Source organism: Chionomys nivalis, chromosome 2 (assembly GCF_950005125.1).
Source record: "Chionomys nivalis chromosome 2, mChiNiv1.1, whole genome shotgun sequence".
Lineage (NCBI taxonomy): Eukaryota > Metazoa > Chordata > Mammalia > Rodentia > Cricetidae > Chionomys > Chionomys nivalis.
The window spans coordinates 123680469-123697762 of NC_080087.1; the positions used below are offsets into that span (position 1 = coordinate 123680469).

Here is a 17294-nt window from a genome sequence, read left to right on the forward strand (position 1 = left end):
GGCATCAAGTATGCATGTGGTGCACACACAGGTAAAACACTCATGCATAAAAATATTAATAAATCTAATAAATTAAAAATATTTCTTATTACATAATATATATTTATATCTAGTTATATACAAATATGCTTTCTACAAAACATATGTAGGATGTAAAATATATTTTATATAGAATGACTACATATAGGCATACAGAAATACACATACACACACATATATATGTTTAAAAGTATATAGCAGAAGTAGAAATTGTAGAGCTTCTAGGAAGCTCAAATATCTGGACTTGGAACCTGATGGTAAGAATTCAATAGCCAAGCCGGGCGGTGGTGGCGCACGCCTTTAATCCCAGCACTTGGGAGGCAGAGGCAGGCGGATTTCTATGAGTTCGAGGCCAGCCTGGTCTACAAGAGCTAGTTCCAGGACAGGCTCCAAAACCACAGAGAAACTCTGTCTCGAAAAACAAAAAAAAAAAACAAAAACAAAACAACAAAAAAAATTCAGTAGCCAATACATAGTCACAATAAATGCCACTTACTATGAGTGTTCACCTTTAGTTTACTCTAAACAGCAGACATCTACTATATGATTGACATCTACTGTATTTTCTTTTTCTCTTTTTGCAAAACTGGGGATCAAACCCACAGACCTGCACATGCTGAACAAGTACTCTACCACTGACCTACATCCATAGCCTTGGTGTTTTTTAATGTGGGAGAAATCAATAGTTTTATCTTTAAAAAAAAAAAGAAAAACTTGACCAAATTGAGTAGATATCATACTATCCATTAATGGTCTCACTTCTTTTCTAGCATGGGCAAGGGGTTTTGAAACAACTTGTACCTTTGTTCCTTGACTCCTAGACTCTTACTAAAATGGATGCACTGGGGTTCTCAGATTTCTTGTCTTGCTAAATGACAAGGGAGAAAGGATGCTGTCATTGGGACTCTGCATGAGCCTGCTTCATTTTCTTGTTTCTTTGCTAATCAGAAACCAGCTTCAGACAAAGGCCATGATAGCCAGCCTTCCTCAGCCTTTAAGGAAATGTTTCCAGCTGAAAAATGAGAAAAGCTTTCATGATAACAGATTTTATAAACTGGCCGCTTGGCCTTCACTTGTCCATACGAAGGTCTGAATAAATCTTCTAGATGGAGAGGTGTGAACGAACAAAGAACCAGCACTTGACAGGCAAGCCTGCAGGGCCTGACAGCGTCCATGATGTAGGCTGAGAGGTACTTGGGGCTAAAAGTAATGATAACAAGGGTACTTCTGCTGAGTCTCGAGTCTCCTTATTTGTTTGAAACTATGATAACATGGCTCTGTTTAACCTCACTGACTCAGGGTTTCACAGCTGGCGGGCTTGTCTGTAGACACACAGTTCACTGGCCAGCCACTGCTGCATCTGCTTCCTGAAGGAAGCTAAGCATTTCTTTTGCATCAGGCGGCAGAGGGGGAGGGGGGCAGGTCTCAGGTTCTGGACCGGAAAGGGCTCTGGGCTCTGGGCTGGGGGTTGGAAAACCTTCACTGAGCTCGGACTTCACTTCCATCATCTCCGAAAAGGGAGTGAGAAGTCTACAGCATCTAAGACAAGGGTGACAGTCACCAGCAGGCAGAACTCCAGGTAACTGACACGACCTTATCGATCTCCAGCACCCTGTCCCACTTTGGAAACATTAAAATATCCCCTCTAAGACGGGATTTGTATGGCTGACTACCCAGCGCTCCTAATTGTCATGGCTTATCTTAAATTTTACTAATAAAATGCTATTTTATTAGCTTGATATGAAGTCAAAGTTTCAGGCTGCATGTGAAATAATATATGGCCCACTTAAAGAGCCACACACGGTGCAGGTTTAAAAGCTGCTCACACAGCTGCTGAGCTAACCAGAGGACCCAAGTGCTTTGTTTCATTCTTGTTCCTTTTGGCTGCTCTACCTGTCAGTGTGTTTTCTTCCTCAGTTCAAATGCTGACTGTTCTCTCTCTCTCTCTCTCTCCCTCTCCCCCCTCCCTCCTTCTTTCTCTCTCTGTGTTTTATTTTTTTGTTTGTTTGTTTTGATTTATTGATTTCTAAACCAGTTGTTCCAAAGGTAGACCAGGTATTAGTGAGAAACGCTAAAGGCCTTGCTCCATTCACACATACAACAAACACCACAAGTAGCAAAATCAAAACTGTATCTTTGAATCTAAAATTAGCGTAGGCCTGTCTCCCTGGTAACACTATATTTGCTATCCTTGTTCACTGGTCAGGCAGTAAGGGGCACACCTAGGAGGTAGAAGCAGGTGGATCTCTGTGAGTTCCAGGACAGCCAGGTCTACATAGTGAGGCCCTGTCTCAAAAGCAAGATAAGGGCTGGGTGAGTTCAGTAGTAAAGCACACATTCAGCAAGAGCAAGGCTCTGGGTTTAATCCACAGCACAGCCCCCCAACACCCTGCAAAAGAAGCACGTAAAATTTATAAAGTTTCTATTCACTGAATTTTATTTCTAGAAATCACCAAGATTGATTTTCAGTGACAGAGCCTCTTGTGCTACCAAACTATAACTTCAGAGCACTGCCCTAACTGGACATAGTGGCATACACCTGCAATCTCAGCCATCAGGAGACAGAGGCAGGAGGATTATAAGTTGGGTTATAAGATTGGGTTACAAGCAAGACCCTGTCTCTAAAGGAAAACCAAACCAGCAGCACCACAACAAAAAGAACATGATCCATTATGTCCACATAAAATGGAAAATTACCGCAGGACTCTACCTCCCTCTCTAGGAATTCAGGTTACTACATGTGATTAAGCACACATTAAACATGGTATGACAACTCACCAGGGCTTCCTCCAGCCTGCCCCATTTGCTTCTCCCACCATAATGCTGAAAACATTGCACATTTTATCTCTTGTCATTTTGGGGCATTCTGTCACTTCTCAGAGGCTGACATTGCAGCAGTGACTCACTGTCTTTGGGGGACTATGGGGCCCAGATGATTTGTGATGATTGCTTATTTTCTTGCCAATGAAAAGTATAAGGCTGGCATAGAGTTCTTCCCAGCACTTCCAACAGTACGACACTGAAGAAGAGCATGAAATAAGAGCCAGCCAGCGGGGCATCTTGTACGAAACTCAAGGTATAGGGCAGGAGAGCTGCACCTAACTTCAGATCTGTGAGCCTCATTTCACTCTCTGTAAACACGAATTCCAACGCTGACAACCAGAATGCATGGCCCGGGTCCACACTGGCATACTCGCATGCTTGCTCCCTACACATGCACGCACGCACACATACACACACACACACACACACACACACACGCACGCACGCACGCACACATGCACACGCACGGTCAGGCTCTTCTTGCTCTAGTTAGAAAAGTCATGCCTGGAGAACTCGGGGCACGCACAGAGCAGCTTCCAGAAGGACACCCAGAGAAGCACCCACGCCACAGTCCCACTCACAGTATTGTTCTTGGTCATCTCTTTGGCTGCTGCATCTAGAGCCACCTTGGCCTTGGTGCTGATCCGACCAGGGTTGACCACCACCATCTTGCGCTGCTTGGCTGGGAGCTGGGAGAGGACATCGGATTTGAGCCGCCGTAGCATGATCGCCTCCTCCAGCAGCAGCTTCAGCTCGCCCAGGTTGGAGGAGCCTGAGTAGTCCCAGCCCCAAGGGAGCTGGAGAAAGAGAGGACAACTTCAGCCTCGGCGCTCCAGACAGCACTGCATTCAGACAGCCTCACGGGGCTTTACAAGACTGAATGAACCCCAACTGAGATGGATGAGGATAGAAAGGATGTGGGGAAAGCCAGGCATGAGATAAACTGAAAACCCATGTCACAGTCGCCTACCATTTGAAACTAATATTTCTATCAGTTTAAGTGACTGATGTTTGGGTTCGAAAATCTCAGAACATAGGTTTGTGCTGGTCTGGCTGAAACCAGATCAAAGTTTTGGATTCCGGGGTCCCCTCCAGCAGCTCATAGGTTGAGAGCTCAGACTCCACTACCTCTCATATAGTTATAGAAGGTAAGAGAAACTAAAATAAAATCCCTAGCTGGGTGTAAATGAGTGGAAGTGGAGCATCTGCCTGGCGTACGTAAAAGTCTCGGGTTTGAACCCATCACATCAATCAATCAACCAATCAGATATCAACCAACCAATCATCAGTTACGTCCTATCCTTCCCCAGTACTCTTACGATCTCTACATGGAATGCCAGAGAGCACAGGTCTCTGCTGCTCTGCAGATTCCCAACTCAGTTCTTTCCTGCCTCACCTCCCCCTGATGCCTCTAGACAGTCACTGGGTATCAAATGAGCTTGGTTCAGGGTGCTTTCTCTAACGAGGTCTCCTAGTGCAGAGAGGGGAAACAGCTTGCCCTCTGGGCTATACTTTAGAACAAACTTGGGAAGATATGAATATCATAATTAACTTGGATATCTTGCCCCCAGTTTAATAATCTTACCTCTTAACTTTATAGATTAAAACTGAATAATGCCAAAGATTTTAAGCTGGAATAATCACATTCTAACAAGGTCTCATGCACTGGGCTGGGTGGAATAAAGGACAGGAGGAAGACACAGACACTGTCCACACCTATAGTTTGTTGAGGTGAGTAAAGAGAGCAGGAAGGAGAATAAGCAGGACTGGAGGATGGAGCCTCATAATGTCCAGACCCCTCTGGGACGATCAGGGTCAGAAGGATGAACTCCACCTCAGGCCTTCCAGTGGGTGCTATCTACGGTCTCAGCGAGCTGAGGGACGAGTCCTAGTCAGAAAGCAGCAAAGAGGACCGAAGTAAAAACAACACAGGAAATTTATAAACAACCCACTCTGGAAACAATCATGGAGAAAGTGAGTTGCAGACTGTGTTAATGAAATACATGACTTTTGAAGACATTCAACAAGTGAGAAGCTCCCTGAACGACAATCTAACTAGTCCATCATTAAACTCTGCAAAGCACTATAACATACTATACGTACTTTGTGAGTAAATGGAAATGCTTTAAAATGTCTTATTTTTAAAGCAGTTTTAAAATATGGGAAGCAATCATGAATTTACATAGCAGGGGTTTCTCATAGAGTGTTCATGAGTAATTGCAGCCATTTCTCCAAAGTATCAGTGTCTCTGATGTAAAGGTATATCTGTGGTTTGAGCTCAACACACATTACTAAGGTCTGAGCTGGGGAGGACTGACAAACGGTGACCCTGACTGCACCACATTCCTGTCTGCAGCACTCACTCTCCCATCCCTGGAGAACTGTGCAGACGGCAGGTTTAGAGTCACTTCAGGGAGTGACTTGTGGGTCAGGGGCGACCACTTAGGAGCACAGGCTTGCAGAGAAGCCCTCCCAGGACAGCCTAAAACTGCTCTATCAATCCCACTGTGTTCTATCTGCTCCAAGGTTCTGCATGGTCCTCCCAGGCCACAAACCCTCATTCACCTGCTTTCTTGGCTTTGCCTGGGAGCTTCCCTCTAACTCGCCTCAGTGCCTTTTCTGGGGCTGCTTCTGCTGTGGACTTTGCTCCTACAGCCCAGGCTGCAAGCCTTGCACAGGAGCTGTGAGCTGGACCCAGACAGCACCACTCAGAGCCTCACATATCTGTGCAGTAACTACTGGACCCTTTCCTAGAGAATCGGAAATTATTACAAATGTTAAAACTTAGAAGGACGGGGTTGGAGAGATGGCTCAGAGGTTAAGAGCACTGCTAGTCTTTCAGAGGCCACGAGTTCAATTCCCAGCAGCCACAAGATGACTCACAACCATCTACAATGAGATCTGGTGCCCTCTTCTGGCATGCAGGCACACTGGCATGCAGTCAGAACACTGTATATATAAAATAAAATGAAATAACTTAAAAAGCTTGGACGGATTTCATCTTGCCTTTGAAAGTACTCAAAGGTCAAAGGCAGAGGCCAACTATAATGAAATTTTCATCTGGTTTTCTGGCCCATTTCTTGGTTCCTATCAAGGAGCAGAAAGAAAAATGTCAACATGAAGGTAAAAGAATAGGGGGAAATGGAGACAAAAGAAAGAATACCCGCTTGGCATCACAGTAGCGCAGTCCAAAGGCATGAAACTGGGGGAAGAACGTTGGCCTGACAGCAACGATCTGTGTGTAGAGCTCTGCAGGCCGGGACATGGCGGGCGTGCCCGACAGCAGGATCGCTCTCTTGGCAACCTAAGGACGAAACAACCAAAGATGCTCTCAGTATAGTGAGGAGGAAACAATGGAGACCCATACCCCTGAGAGATCCCTTAATACGAAATATCCAAAATGCTACCATGAGGCAGAGGCTGGATGCCCCATACCCTACCCCAAGAGCAGCAGAGCCCCGCAGATTGTAGCAGCTTCTTCTTTTACTTCCTAGGCTCTATCACTGCTGGATGTACTTTAAGTATACACATTTTAATTGTGTGTGTGTGGTGTGTGTGTATAAGTGTGAGTGTGTATGAGTATGTGTGTGCACGTGCGAGTGTATGTGAGTGCATTTGAGTATGTGTGTGCACATGTGAGTGTATGTGAGTGTATATGAGTATGTGTGTGCATGTGCGAATGTATGTGAGTGTATATGAGGATGTGTGTGCACGTGCGAGTGTATGTGAGTGTATATGAAGATGTGTGTGCACGTGTGAGTGTATATGAGTGTATATGAGTATGTGTGTGCACGTGCAAGTGTATGTGAGTGAGTGTATATGAGTATGTGTGTGCACGTGCAAGTGTATGTGAGTGAGTGTATATGAGTATGTGTGTGCACGTGCAAGTGTATGTGAGTGTATATAAAGATGTGTGTACACGTGTGAGTGTATATGAGTATGTGTATGCATGTGTGAGTGTGTGTATGAGTATGTGTGTGCACATGCAAGTGTATGTGAGTGAGCGTGTATGTGTGTGTGAAGGTCATCAGATTCACTGCAGCCGGAGTTGCAGGTGGCTGTGAACAGCACAACCCTGGAAGAGCAGCAAGTGCTCTTCACCACTGAGCCTTCTCTCCAGGCCGTTCTTAACAACAAGCCTCACTCCAGAACTGTGTGATCTCTAAATCAGGGCACTCTAGCCGGAGAAAAAGACCATGTGTTGTAAAATCCAAACGGCACTGCTAACGTGAGCAGTCAGGTGTCAACTGTCATTCCTTCAGTCCCCCCAGCTGCTGTGACAGCACTGACACTTCCTGAACTATCTCTACTGTGGCCCTCGCTTGACTGCAAAACTCTTGAGATTGTGACGGCTATTCTTGGTTGTCAATGTAACCACATCTGGAATTATCTAAAGCCCAAATGACCAGGCACACCTGTGAGGGACTTTATCTTAATCAAATCATTTGACAAAAGAAAACCCACTTCTAAATTTAAAAGGCAGGAAGATCCACCTTTAATCTGGGCCACACCTTCTGTTGGCAGCCTGTATAAGATGTGGAAAGGGAAGCTTGCTCTCACGCTACTGGATTCTTGAAACTTCCATTGGTTTACAAACAACCAATGCTGGAATAGCTGGACCACAGTCTGTAAACCACTCTAATAAATATCACACACACACACACGCACACGCACGCACATTTTGTAAGTTCTGCTCCCCTAAAAAGCGCTGAGAAAGTAGGAACTGGGCTGTTCCTACTTTCTGTGGCACAAAGTAGGTAATCAATGAACCCTACATACTGAGAAAAATTCAGAGGAAAGCTAGTTAGTGTTGAAGGGAGCATGAAGTAAACATGAGGGGTCCAGAGACAGCCTGTGTAGAAGCCCCTAGCTCAGTGGTTCTCAACCTTCCTAAGGCGGCAACCCTTTAATACACTTTCTCGTGTTGTGGTGATGCCCAACCATAAATTATTTTTGTTGCTACTTCATAACTGTAATTTTTCTGCTATGTGAATCATAATGTAAGTATCTGAAAAGCAGAATATCTGATGTGTGATCCCTGCGAAAGGGTCACTTTCCCGCTCCCCGGCCCAAAGGGGTTGCCACCTACAGGCTAAGAACCTAGCTTATAACTAGCTGATAATGTAAAATGCTTCTGCATATATTGTATGCACATATCCATGTGGTGTGTGCACTGTTATGGAGGTGCACATGGGTGATGTGTACACGGAGGCCAATGGTCCATGCCATGTGTCTTCTCTACTCACTGTTTCCCTTCCTTTCTAACACAGGGTCTTACCCATTTGGCTGAGCAGTCCGGCCAACGAGCTGAGGGTTAGCCTGACTTGGCTCAAAACCCAGTGCTGCAGATTCAAACTCAGGTGTCCACGCTTGTGCAGCAGGAGATTACTCACTGATTTTTTTTTTTTTTTAAAGAAAAAAAATGTCCTTTTAACTTCCCAATTACTAAGAACTTTAAATGGTGGGACCCAGTGCCACTGACCAAGCTCGGTCTGCTCAGTAATGGGCAGGAGGGAAATAAACAGGTGGCTGACCCAGCTCCAGGGGACTCTAGGGTCTTCCCTTCCCCGACTCAGACCTGACCCAGGCAGATCATACCCAGATCAGACCTAGGGAGATGGGAGAGAGAGTGAGCCAGGAGGAGACAGTGTCGCAAGGAACACCACAACCGTTAAAGGTAAAATCCCCTCAGCTTTGGAGGAGACCCTGCTGTGGGGCTCAGCGCCTAGAAACTGCTTGCTAACCATGGTAACCTTGAGCTAGTGGTAGTAATACAAGGCAACCATATGAAGTAAATGTCCAAAGGGAGGAAAGCAGGTTTCCAAATGGATACGCTGACCATAAAAACAAACAAAGGTATAACCATGGAAGAAAGAGGATTCCTCATAAATACACGAGACACAATTCTCAAGATGCACTTCTGCCTTCTCAACCACTGCCAATACCTAATCCCATTTTGATGGCAGAGCCATGAAGGTTTCTGGCTATGATTCCCTGCATGGTTTGATGCAGCAGACTCATTACAGTAACAACGGCATCTTGAATGATGCCTGTAGAAGCCCGTTTGTGGGTTTAGCCTATTTTAAGGAAAGTGGTAAAAGACAAACTAAAGTGGAAACAGAGTTTCACTAGGAGACATCTGCCCATTCAGAACGTGCTCCCAATGCTCGTGTTTGCCTGGAGATGGAGCCTGGGCTAAACCAGCTTCCAGGCCAGGCAGCAGGTTCACCCCGGGAGGAGTCAACAGTCAGTTCTCTCATACCTTTCCCAGACTGAAGTGATAGGAGAAGGACTAAGGGGGGAATGTGGGCGCTGAAAAGCAGAGAGTGCACTGCAGAAAAAGAAATGGCTGGCTTTGAGAAGCAACCAGAGCGGCATCTCATCAGCTAAGGAATGATGCAATCTGCTTCCTGTTCAGACCCAAAACTGTCAGTCATCCACGAGGCCTTTGATCTGTTGTGCCCACCTGAAAATAGCTCCCATACTTGGTCTACCTCTGAGAAAACCACGCGCAGGAAAACAAAGATGTATAAAATGATATAAATCAATGCTAAATTAAACTCTGTGTAGTCAACGCTCCTGGCCAAGGAAAGACAGCGAGATGATGTAAAGAAATCTGCCTGGTGTTGGGAAGGTAACGTAGCTGATGAACAGACACTGTGAGGGCAGCTGGCTGTCTAGGATGTTTCCTCGGAGCTGAGCATCAGAAGCCCTGCAGGATACTCACATGCAGAGCAAGTTAGTGCATCTAGTGCACCAAGGAGGACACCACACAGTTAGCCAAAGCAGACTGAAAGCGTGAGCCCAGGGATGCTTGAAGCAAAGAACTGGTGTTATTTCAAGTCCATACAGTAAACAGTCTAGATGTATCCCTTTCCATTTGCCCCCAACCCCACAACTGAGCCAGTAACTAGCTTTGCGGCACTATTCTGATTGGTTATAACATCTCCCCAAGGATAGAAAATCAAAATCATGTTCTCCAAAGTTGTGCCCTCCCACCTTTTTTTTTTCTTTTGGGATAGGGTTTTCCTATGTAGCCCTGGTTATCCTCAAAAAGAGATCTGCCTGCCTCTGCCTCCCTGGGATCAAAGGAGTGTACCACCATCCAGGCCAAGTCCTATTTCTATAGTCTGTGTTATTCTGTAGCACTTGAAATAAAGGCATGTCATTTAGAGTGCTGATGTAGAAGGTCCTTCTGTCTATATGTAGCTTTCATTGGTTAATGAATAAAGAAACTGCCCCAGCCTGTTGAGAGGGCATAACTTAGGTAGGCGGGGAAGGTGGAACTGAATTCTGGGAGGAAAAAAGCAGAGTCAGGGAGATGCCATGGATCCGCTGCCAGAGATAGATATTCTTTGCCGGTAAGCCACTGCCACGTGGTGATACACAACTTAATAAAAATGGGATAAATTAAGATGTAGGAGTTAGCCAATAAGAAGTTAGAGCTAGGGCTGGAGAGATGGCTCAGAGGTTAAGAGCACTGACTGCTCTTCCTGAGGTCCTGAGTTCAATTCCCAGCAACCACATGGTGGCTCACAACCATCTGTAATGAGATCTGGTGCCCTCTTTGGGGCAGCAAACATACAGACAGACAGAACACTGTATACATAATAAATAAAAAAATCTTAAAAAAAAAAAAGAAGTTAGAGCTAATGGGCTAAGCAGTGATTTAATTAATACAGTTCCTGCGTGATTATTTTGGGGCTGGGCAGCTGGGACAAACAAGCCCTCTCTTTGCAACAGAGTAGGGTGTGCAGAAGCAGGTAACATCAAAGAGAAAATCAAGGCTGCACTGCCTGAGTCCCAGCCCTCATAATCCTGATGCCCAGGACATTGTGAGCTATTGAGTTTTAACAAGCTCACAAATCATTCTAGAATCTTCACAAATAATGTTCAGAATCAATAACCTTCAAGTAAGGCAACCCTAGTTTGGAGTCAAGTGACCAAAATACCAAAACCAAAAGCAGGCTGACAGCCACTCCCCAAGAGGAAGTAAGAGCGATGACCAGAGAGTGAGTGGAAGGCCGGAAAACTGCAGAGAGAAGCTGAAGGGCGCTACTGACCTCACCAAGCTCATCTACAACACAGCGCTCTCGTACTTCATTTATTTTGTCTGTGCACCATGTGCCTCCCAGAGGCCAGCACTGGATCTCATAGAACTGGCATTACAGAAAGTTCGGAGCCACCATGTGGGTCTGGGAATAGAACCCAGGTCTTCTGCAAACCAGCCAGTGCTCTTAACTGCTGAGCCATCCCTCTAGGCCAACCTCAACCTTCCATGCTAAACCAGTATCACTGCTCCCCAATATTACAACTTGATGCCACTGGCTAGGACCAGTTAGACTGAAGACTGTGACGGTATATGGATTAAAAATACCAAGGTGCTATAATGAAAATACAACACATAGTATAGCTGTAGAATAATATACTAGTCTGAGCTTTAATGCTATAGTGAAAATACAACACATAGTATATTTGTTATATAATATCCCTTCTGAGCATTAAGGCTTGTGTATTATAAATATTATTAAGACAGCACACATACTAAAATTAAGTACTGTGGTAGATTAGTTTTTTCTTGGAAGAACAGTATTTCCCCCCAAACATTAGACTCCAATAATTCCCTCTGAAGCTTGATTCTATAATGAACTTGAGGAAATAAGAATGGCTGGACACAGGGACCCCTTCCTGTCACCTTGTCATACTGGGGCGAAAAGAGTTCTACCACTGGACACTTTCTCTCCCCTGTGGCTCTGTAAGGTAAGGAAGCCCCTCTCACCCATGCAGCCTCGCATCCTGGGAAAAGAAGGTCACTGCAGCGCTGGACATGAAAGCTTCAGTTTGGGAACAAACCCAAAGAGAACAAAGGATACACATTGTGGCAGGTTTATACAACAGAATGCTGTATGTAGGAATGAGGTAGCTATTTGGGATGACATGCAATGATTTTCAGGGCATACAATCCAGGGGAAGATACTAGACATAAAGCAGAGGTTGATATAAAACTAGGTGTGGGGAACAGACGAAGTCCTGAGTGAACGTCAAGGACCCCAGTGCCACATATGGGAATGGCAAAGCCTTCCCTGGTTTAGGTTGGGGAAACGACAAAGCCATCCCCTTGTCCAAGTACTGCTGCTAAGAGGATTGGCCGTTAGCTAAAATCAGTGTATTCAGAAGCTACTAACCCTAGCTGCCTCCTCCAGATGACTGCAACCTGAGAATGTTCCTCTATGGAGACTTCCTACAGAGACGGGCTAAGCACTCTCCTCCAGCTGCATACGATAAACCCGCCTCCTCATTCAGTGGTATATAATAAACGCAGAGAGATTTCAGGCTGCTAGTGTGCCTCTTCAGTCCACCCAATCCCAGCCTTTCAGTAGGAATGTCTATTGCCTGCTCGCTCATCTCCCCAGGCAGGTCAACTCCAACGCTAGATAGGTTGGAGCAGCTAGGTATCGTGGCACACACCTCTGCAATAGAGAGGCAGAGGCAGAAAGATGAGGAGTTCAAGGCCATCCTGGGCTATACAATGCCCTGTTCCAAAAAGGAAGAAAAAAGAAACGACACTAAACAAGGGCTGTAGGATACTCTGTAGGACACAAGAAAACACACTTAGCATGAGCTCTTACAGCAGCAAACCATTGACTCTGACAGCTATGGCTATTTCTGAGGGACAGCAAAGACCAGGGATCCACCGATGGGAGGAAAAGACAAGTTGTTGCTTGTTTTACTGTAGTGTACTTTTGTAAACTTAATCATCTATTTTTTTTAAAAAGCAAAAAACAAAACCCTTGAATTTTAAGCGGGCATCTCATTTAGGCAATTATCACAACTCGGCATGACGTCACACACCCAAGGAGTGCGGTCCAGGACACAGAACAAAGATGGGCGTAGAAATGCATCAGATTGTGTATAGAGCAAGACCTAACCCTGCGCTACATGCCTACTGCTGCCCACCCTGACTTTGCTTTACATGCCCACTGCTGCCTGCCCGCCCTGACCCTGTGCCCATGCCCACTGCTGCCCACCCTGACCCTGTGCTACATGCCCACTGCTGCCTGCCCGCCCTGACCCTGTGCCCATGCCCACTGCTGCCTGCCCGCCCTGACCCTGTGCCCATGCCCACTGCCGCCCGCCCTGACCCTGTGCTACATGCCCACTGTCACCCTCCCTGACCCTGTGCCCATGCCCACTGCTGCCCGCCCTGACCCTGTGCCCACGCCCACTGCTGCCCGCCCTGACCTGCACTACATGCCCACTGCTGCCCGCCCTGACCCTGTGCCCATGCCCACTGCTGCCCGCCCTGACCCTGTGCCCATGCCCACTGTCACCCTCCCTGACCCTGTGCCCATACCCACTGCTGCCTGCCCTGAAGCCAGAACACAACAAGCCATGTGTTCAGGGACAGGTGTAGATCTGAGAACATGCAGGGGAAAAAAATATACCCAATGGACCTTCTAGTTAACCACAGGCCTCAGACGGTGTGAGGTGGGTTAATTCTCAGCTTCTCTGTGATGCCCACAGTCCTGGCCTGGTTCTGCATTAGGATAACACATCACACCTTGGCAGTGATCAGCTTCTCCTGAGTGGTTTAGTGACATACTCTCAGAGGTCTTCTTAGGCTGGCAGGAAGCCAAAGGACGACTCAGAGTCTCTTCTCATCTGAGCCTGTGACCCTCGATGGGACTTCATGTGGACTGGGTTCTTGGCAGGATGTAAACTAGCTCATAATCCAAGAAGAGATGCCCAATGCCAGCAGCACTGAGGCCCTCCCCTAGCTCATCAGCCTGGACCGCCATCTGTCTGGCCAGGAAGCCCTGCATGCCCGAACAAATGTATCAAGCCCCTGAGTCTCTTAGAGCCACACTTACCTTTAGGATAGGCACAGCTGCTCGGCAGCGGGCAGTCTTAATGTTTTTGAGGAAGTGTGATTCATCCTGAAAGAGAGAGTCACAGGAGTAAAACGGGCAGTCCTTGATACACTGACAGCCACCTGAGCTGCAGTCTGGCTTTGTATTCGCCAGGAGGAAGCCTCCTTCAACCTGCTGCTGTTCAAGGACGTGGAGCAGTAGGCTAGAGGAGGAACCAGGCTTGGGGCAGCTTCTTTATTATGCTCTGGATAAATTCCTGTCTCTCCCTAGGGCAGTTTTCCACCTAGAAAAGGAGCTGGCAAATACTTGTCCTGTCTCCCACTAGTTATGTGGATGGGCAAAACCCCGAAACCCTGAGAGGTGGCTTGCTACCTCGTGGAAACGCATCAGCACGGCATCAGATGGATGTGCTGGAGACCCACTACATGTTCTGAACGGTGTCAAGTCCTGAGTCTGGAACCTGCCCTCATGCTTTGCGGAGCAGCAAGGATAGCAGATGCCCTGGCAGCAGGTCAGTTACATCACTACAGCCATGCGTGCAAATCACTGTGGGAACTGAGAAACTGATGGATTCCTGTCCTCTGGGGGCTGTGTTAAAGTACAGCATTTAATAGATTTGTAGTGATACATTCTGTATATAAGCAAGCATAAAATTTGCCATATTTTCTAAAGACAAAGGTGTTGTGAACATGTTATTACCCAGGAGGAAGATTTTAGATTGGCATATTCCAGTTGCTTGCCAAATGGCTCTGAGCTATGGTACCTAGTTTCTCTACCCATAAAATGGCTAATGCTAGTTCCTAGAATATCAGAGTGCTACATCTGAAGTAAGCTAATGCAGGGGCAGTCTGCAAAGCAGTCCTGCCACCCAGTGAGTATTCCCTGTACCAGGGGCTACCAGTGATCCTACTTCTGTCCTTGAAAGAATCTATTACGTTGCCCCCAAATCACTCCGTGATATGGTATAATAGACAAATACATCATATGCTATGGTAAACAAAAAGGGCCTCAAAAGCACAGTGTGAGACTCCTCAAATGTCAAGAAAGCCTCCCCCAGATGCCTGGGGTACAATATTCATGATCCTGATTCATGGTAAGTCCTTATGAAAGTCATGAGAAAGCCATTTATAGAGAGAAGTTGCAGAAAATGGGTCAGGCATGAAAGGGAATTAGCCCTTGCGACCCCGGGTAAAGATACCACTGCCAGAACAAGCACAAGCCGTGGCTGGAGATCAGCCTCGTCTACGGAGTGTGCATCTGAGATACGGAGTGTGCACCTGAGACGCCACACCATCCCTGCTACAGGAAAGCCAGAGAGTGGCAGGCTGTTTGCTTCCTCTGATGACAAACCAACATTGGTGGCAAGCAGTTTGCCCAGAATCTCGAGGCTGGTTGAGTAATGAGCCAGGAACAGAAACAAATGAATTCTGAAGCCACAAAATCTTCAGTTAATGATTCTTCAACACGCTAGCTCTGCAACCAAGGGGAAAGGATGGATGTGCCCATACTGTCAGCTCGGGTGAATTAAAGGCAGTGCTTGGAAACCCAGGGGAGAGTAGTGGTTCTATATGAGACACCTAATTCAAGGTCACAGTCAGGAAAGACAGACATCATTGTCCCTACACCCTAGAGCCACCCTGGAATATTTCTTTTAATATGTCATTTCCACAGATTGCTTCCATCCTTTCAAAGCCACATTTGAATTTGTGCAAAGCCCAACACGACTCCCCCAAAGACTCATTACCCAAATAGCTTCGATAAAATATGTGTTCCTGTTTGCACACACTGAGAACATAGGGTGGTCACTGAATATCCCTGGGGGTCTGCAGCCATGTCTTCTCCTTTCCTGCTCTGAGTTCCAGCTATGTTTGTGCTTGGAAACCATGCCCGCACATTCTATTGACAACAGCTGCTGGGTGCTGAGTGTGCCCAGGTGCACATGAAATGTAGAAAGAATGGAGAGGAAAGCCGGTTGCTGAAAGCAGCACTGTCAAACTTGGAAGCAGCTGACGACGTCTTTAAAAACAACTCAGGTAAGACCTGCTTTTCTTTCCACAGGGACAGGGACATGTCTTCACACCAGGTGGAAGACAGTTGTTGACTGCTGAGCTGTATGTCTGAGTCACGACATTCACAAGGTGGTACCAATGCAGGCTGTCACCCTTGCTGACAAGGCTGCAGTCCTTGGGACCCAGAATGCCCTGCTGCACACATGCTGGTCTCCATCCCTGGCCTCCCAGTGCAGGAGGGATGGACTAGAGACTCTAATAGACTAGTCAGGCATAAGAGCCGCTTCAGGAAAGGAATAGGTCATCCCTACACCAGAAAGGCAATGTTTTTACTACCCCCTCTACCCAAAACCCAGAGAGGACCAATGAGGTCAAGTTCCCTTCAGAGTGCCTAAGAGACAAAGCACTTCAGGACTCTGCCAAGTCACTTACAATAATGACGACTTTGAAGGGCGTTTTTAGTTGCTTTTCCAACTTGCTAAGAAGATCAAAACTAACAATGTTGACCAAGCCCGCTGTTAGGCGGCCCTTCCCAGTCACCACCACGTTGATGTTCTCTGGACTCAGAGACGGCAGCCACCGAAGAAAGGCCTGCAGACGACAGGGGACAGCGAAACAAAATGATGATCCCAACCAACGCATCAACAGCATTTTTTGTGGGGAACGAGTTTAACATTCCCTGAAGACATAGTCATCACCACATCCTCCCGCATCTGCCAAACCCTGTCATCGCTCCCTGCCTCTAGTTCACTGTTTCCTGACAGGACTCTTTTCTGTGAGCAGGTACCTCATGTACCTATTGTTTCTTCTCTATGATCTCTAGCTGCTAAGCACAGCAGTTCCTGCTAGGGAAGAATTTTATGAAGGACCTACAAGAGCCCTGTACACTAGAGGCCAGCTGTGTTTACTGGGGACTACGGAAACATTGATGTCAGTTTCTTTCAAAGCCACCTGGTGTCCTCCACAGTCCATCACTGGAGAAATGGGCCACTGGGTGTCTCCATATTGGAGCCTGAGCATGCAGGTGCCCCTGGCCTTGCTTGGGCCTACTGCGTCCTGACATGAGTTCTCTAGTCTTGGTCCTGCTTACAAGTAGCTTCCTGACTCCTTCTGGACTTTTGGAGAGAAATATAACACACTCAGATATATAAAGACAGCTCCCTGCAGGTAGTGGCAGGACCAGACCTCACAAGCAGCAGGCTGAGGTGTGTCCCCTGCACTCTGACCAGGTGCCCCAGGGAGAGGTCAACCCGTGAAGAAACCGACACCACACATCAGCAGCACAAAGCCATCAAGCCTGGGAAATGAGCTGGGCCTTTCTTCACTGAATTTGGTAAAATTAAAAAAATTATTCAATGTTTACATCAAGCCTCCACAGTAGGTCATCTGGGAACATAAACGTACTATGCACTCCACCCTACAGCAAGCAAAACCAGGGGCGTCAGGAAGGAAGGCCTTAGGAAATACACAGCTCTTGACCTCCTTGAGACCTAATCTGTAAAGTGGATCGCTGAATGCTGTGTCACAGGATTGGGAGAGACAAAGGTAGTAA

The 17294-nt window shown here is 46.7% G+C and overlaps 1 protein-coding gene across 2 annotated transcripts in view; it reads right to left on the reverse strand.

Moving 5' to 3' along the window:
• The window catches only part of Smarcal1 (SWI/SNF related, matrix associated, actin dependent regulator of chromatin, subfamily a like 1), a 48863-nt gene that overhangs the window by 16892 nt on the left and 14677 nt on the right, over nucleotides 1–17294 (reverse strand). For both annotated transcript variants that reach the window (XM_057763148.1, XM_057763147.1), the window contains 4 exons: nucleotides 16175–16333; nucleotides 13734–13799; nucleotides 6026–6166; nucleotides 3444–3659 (listed from right to left, as the gene is read on the reverse strand). In XM_057763148.1, the coding sequence (XP_057619131.1) occupies nucleotides 3444–3659; nucleotides 6026–6166; nucleotides 13734–13799; nucleotides 16175–16333 (582 nt within the window). The remainder of the gene's footprint in view (nucleotides 1–3443; nucleotides 3660–6025; nucleotides 6167–13733; nucleotides 13800–16174; nucleotides 16334–17294) is intronic.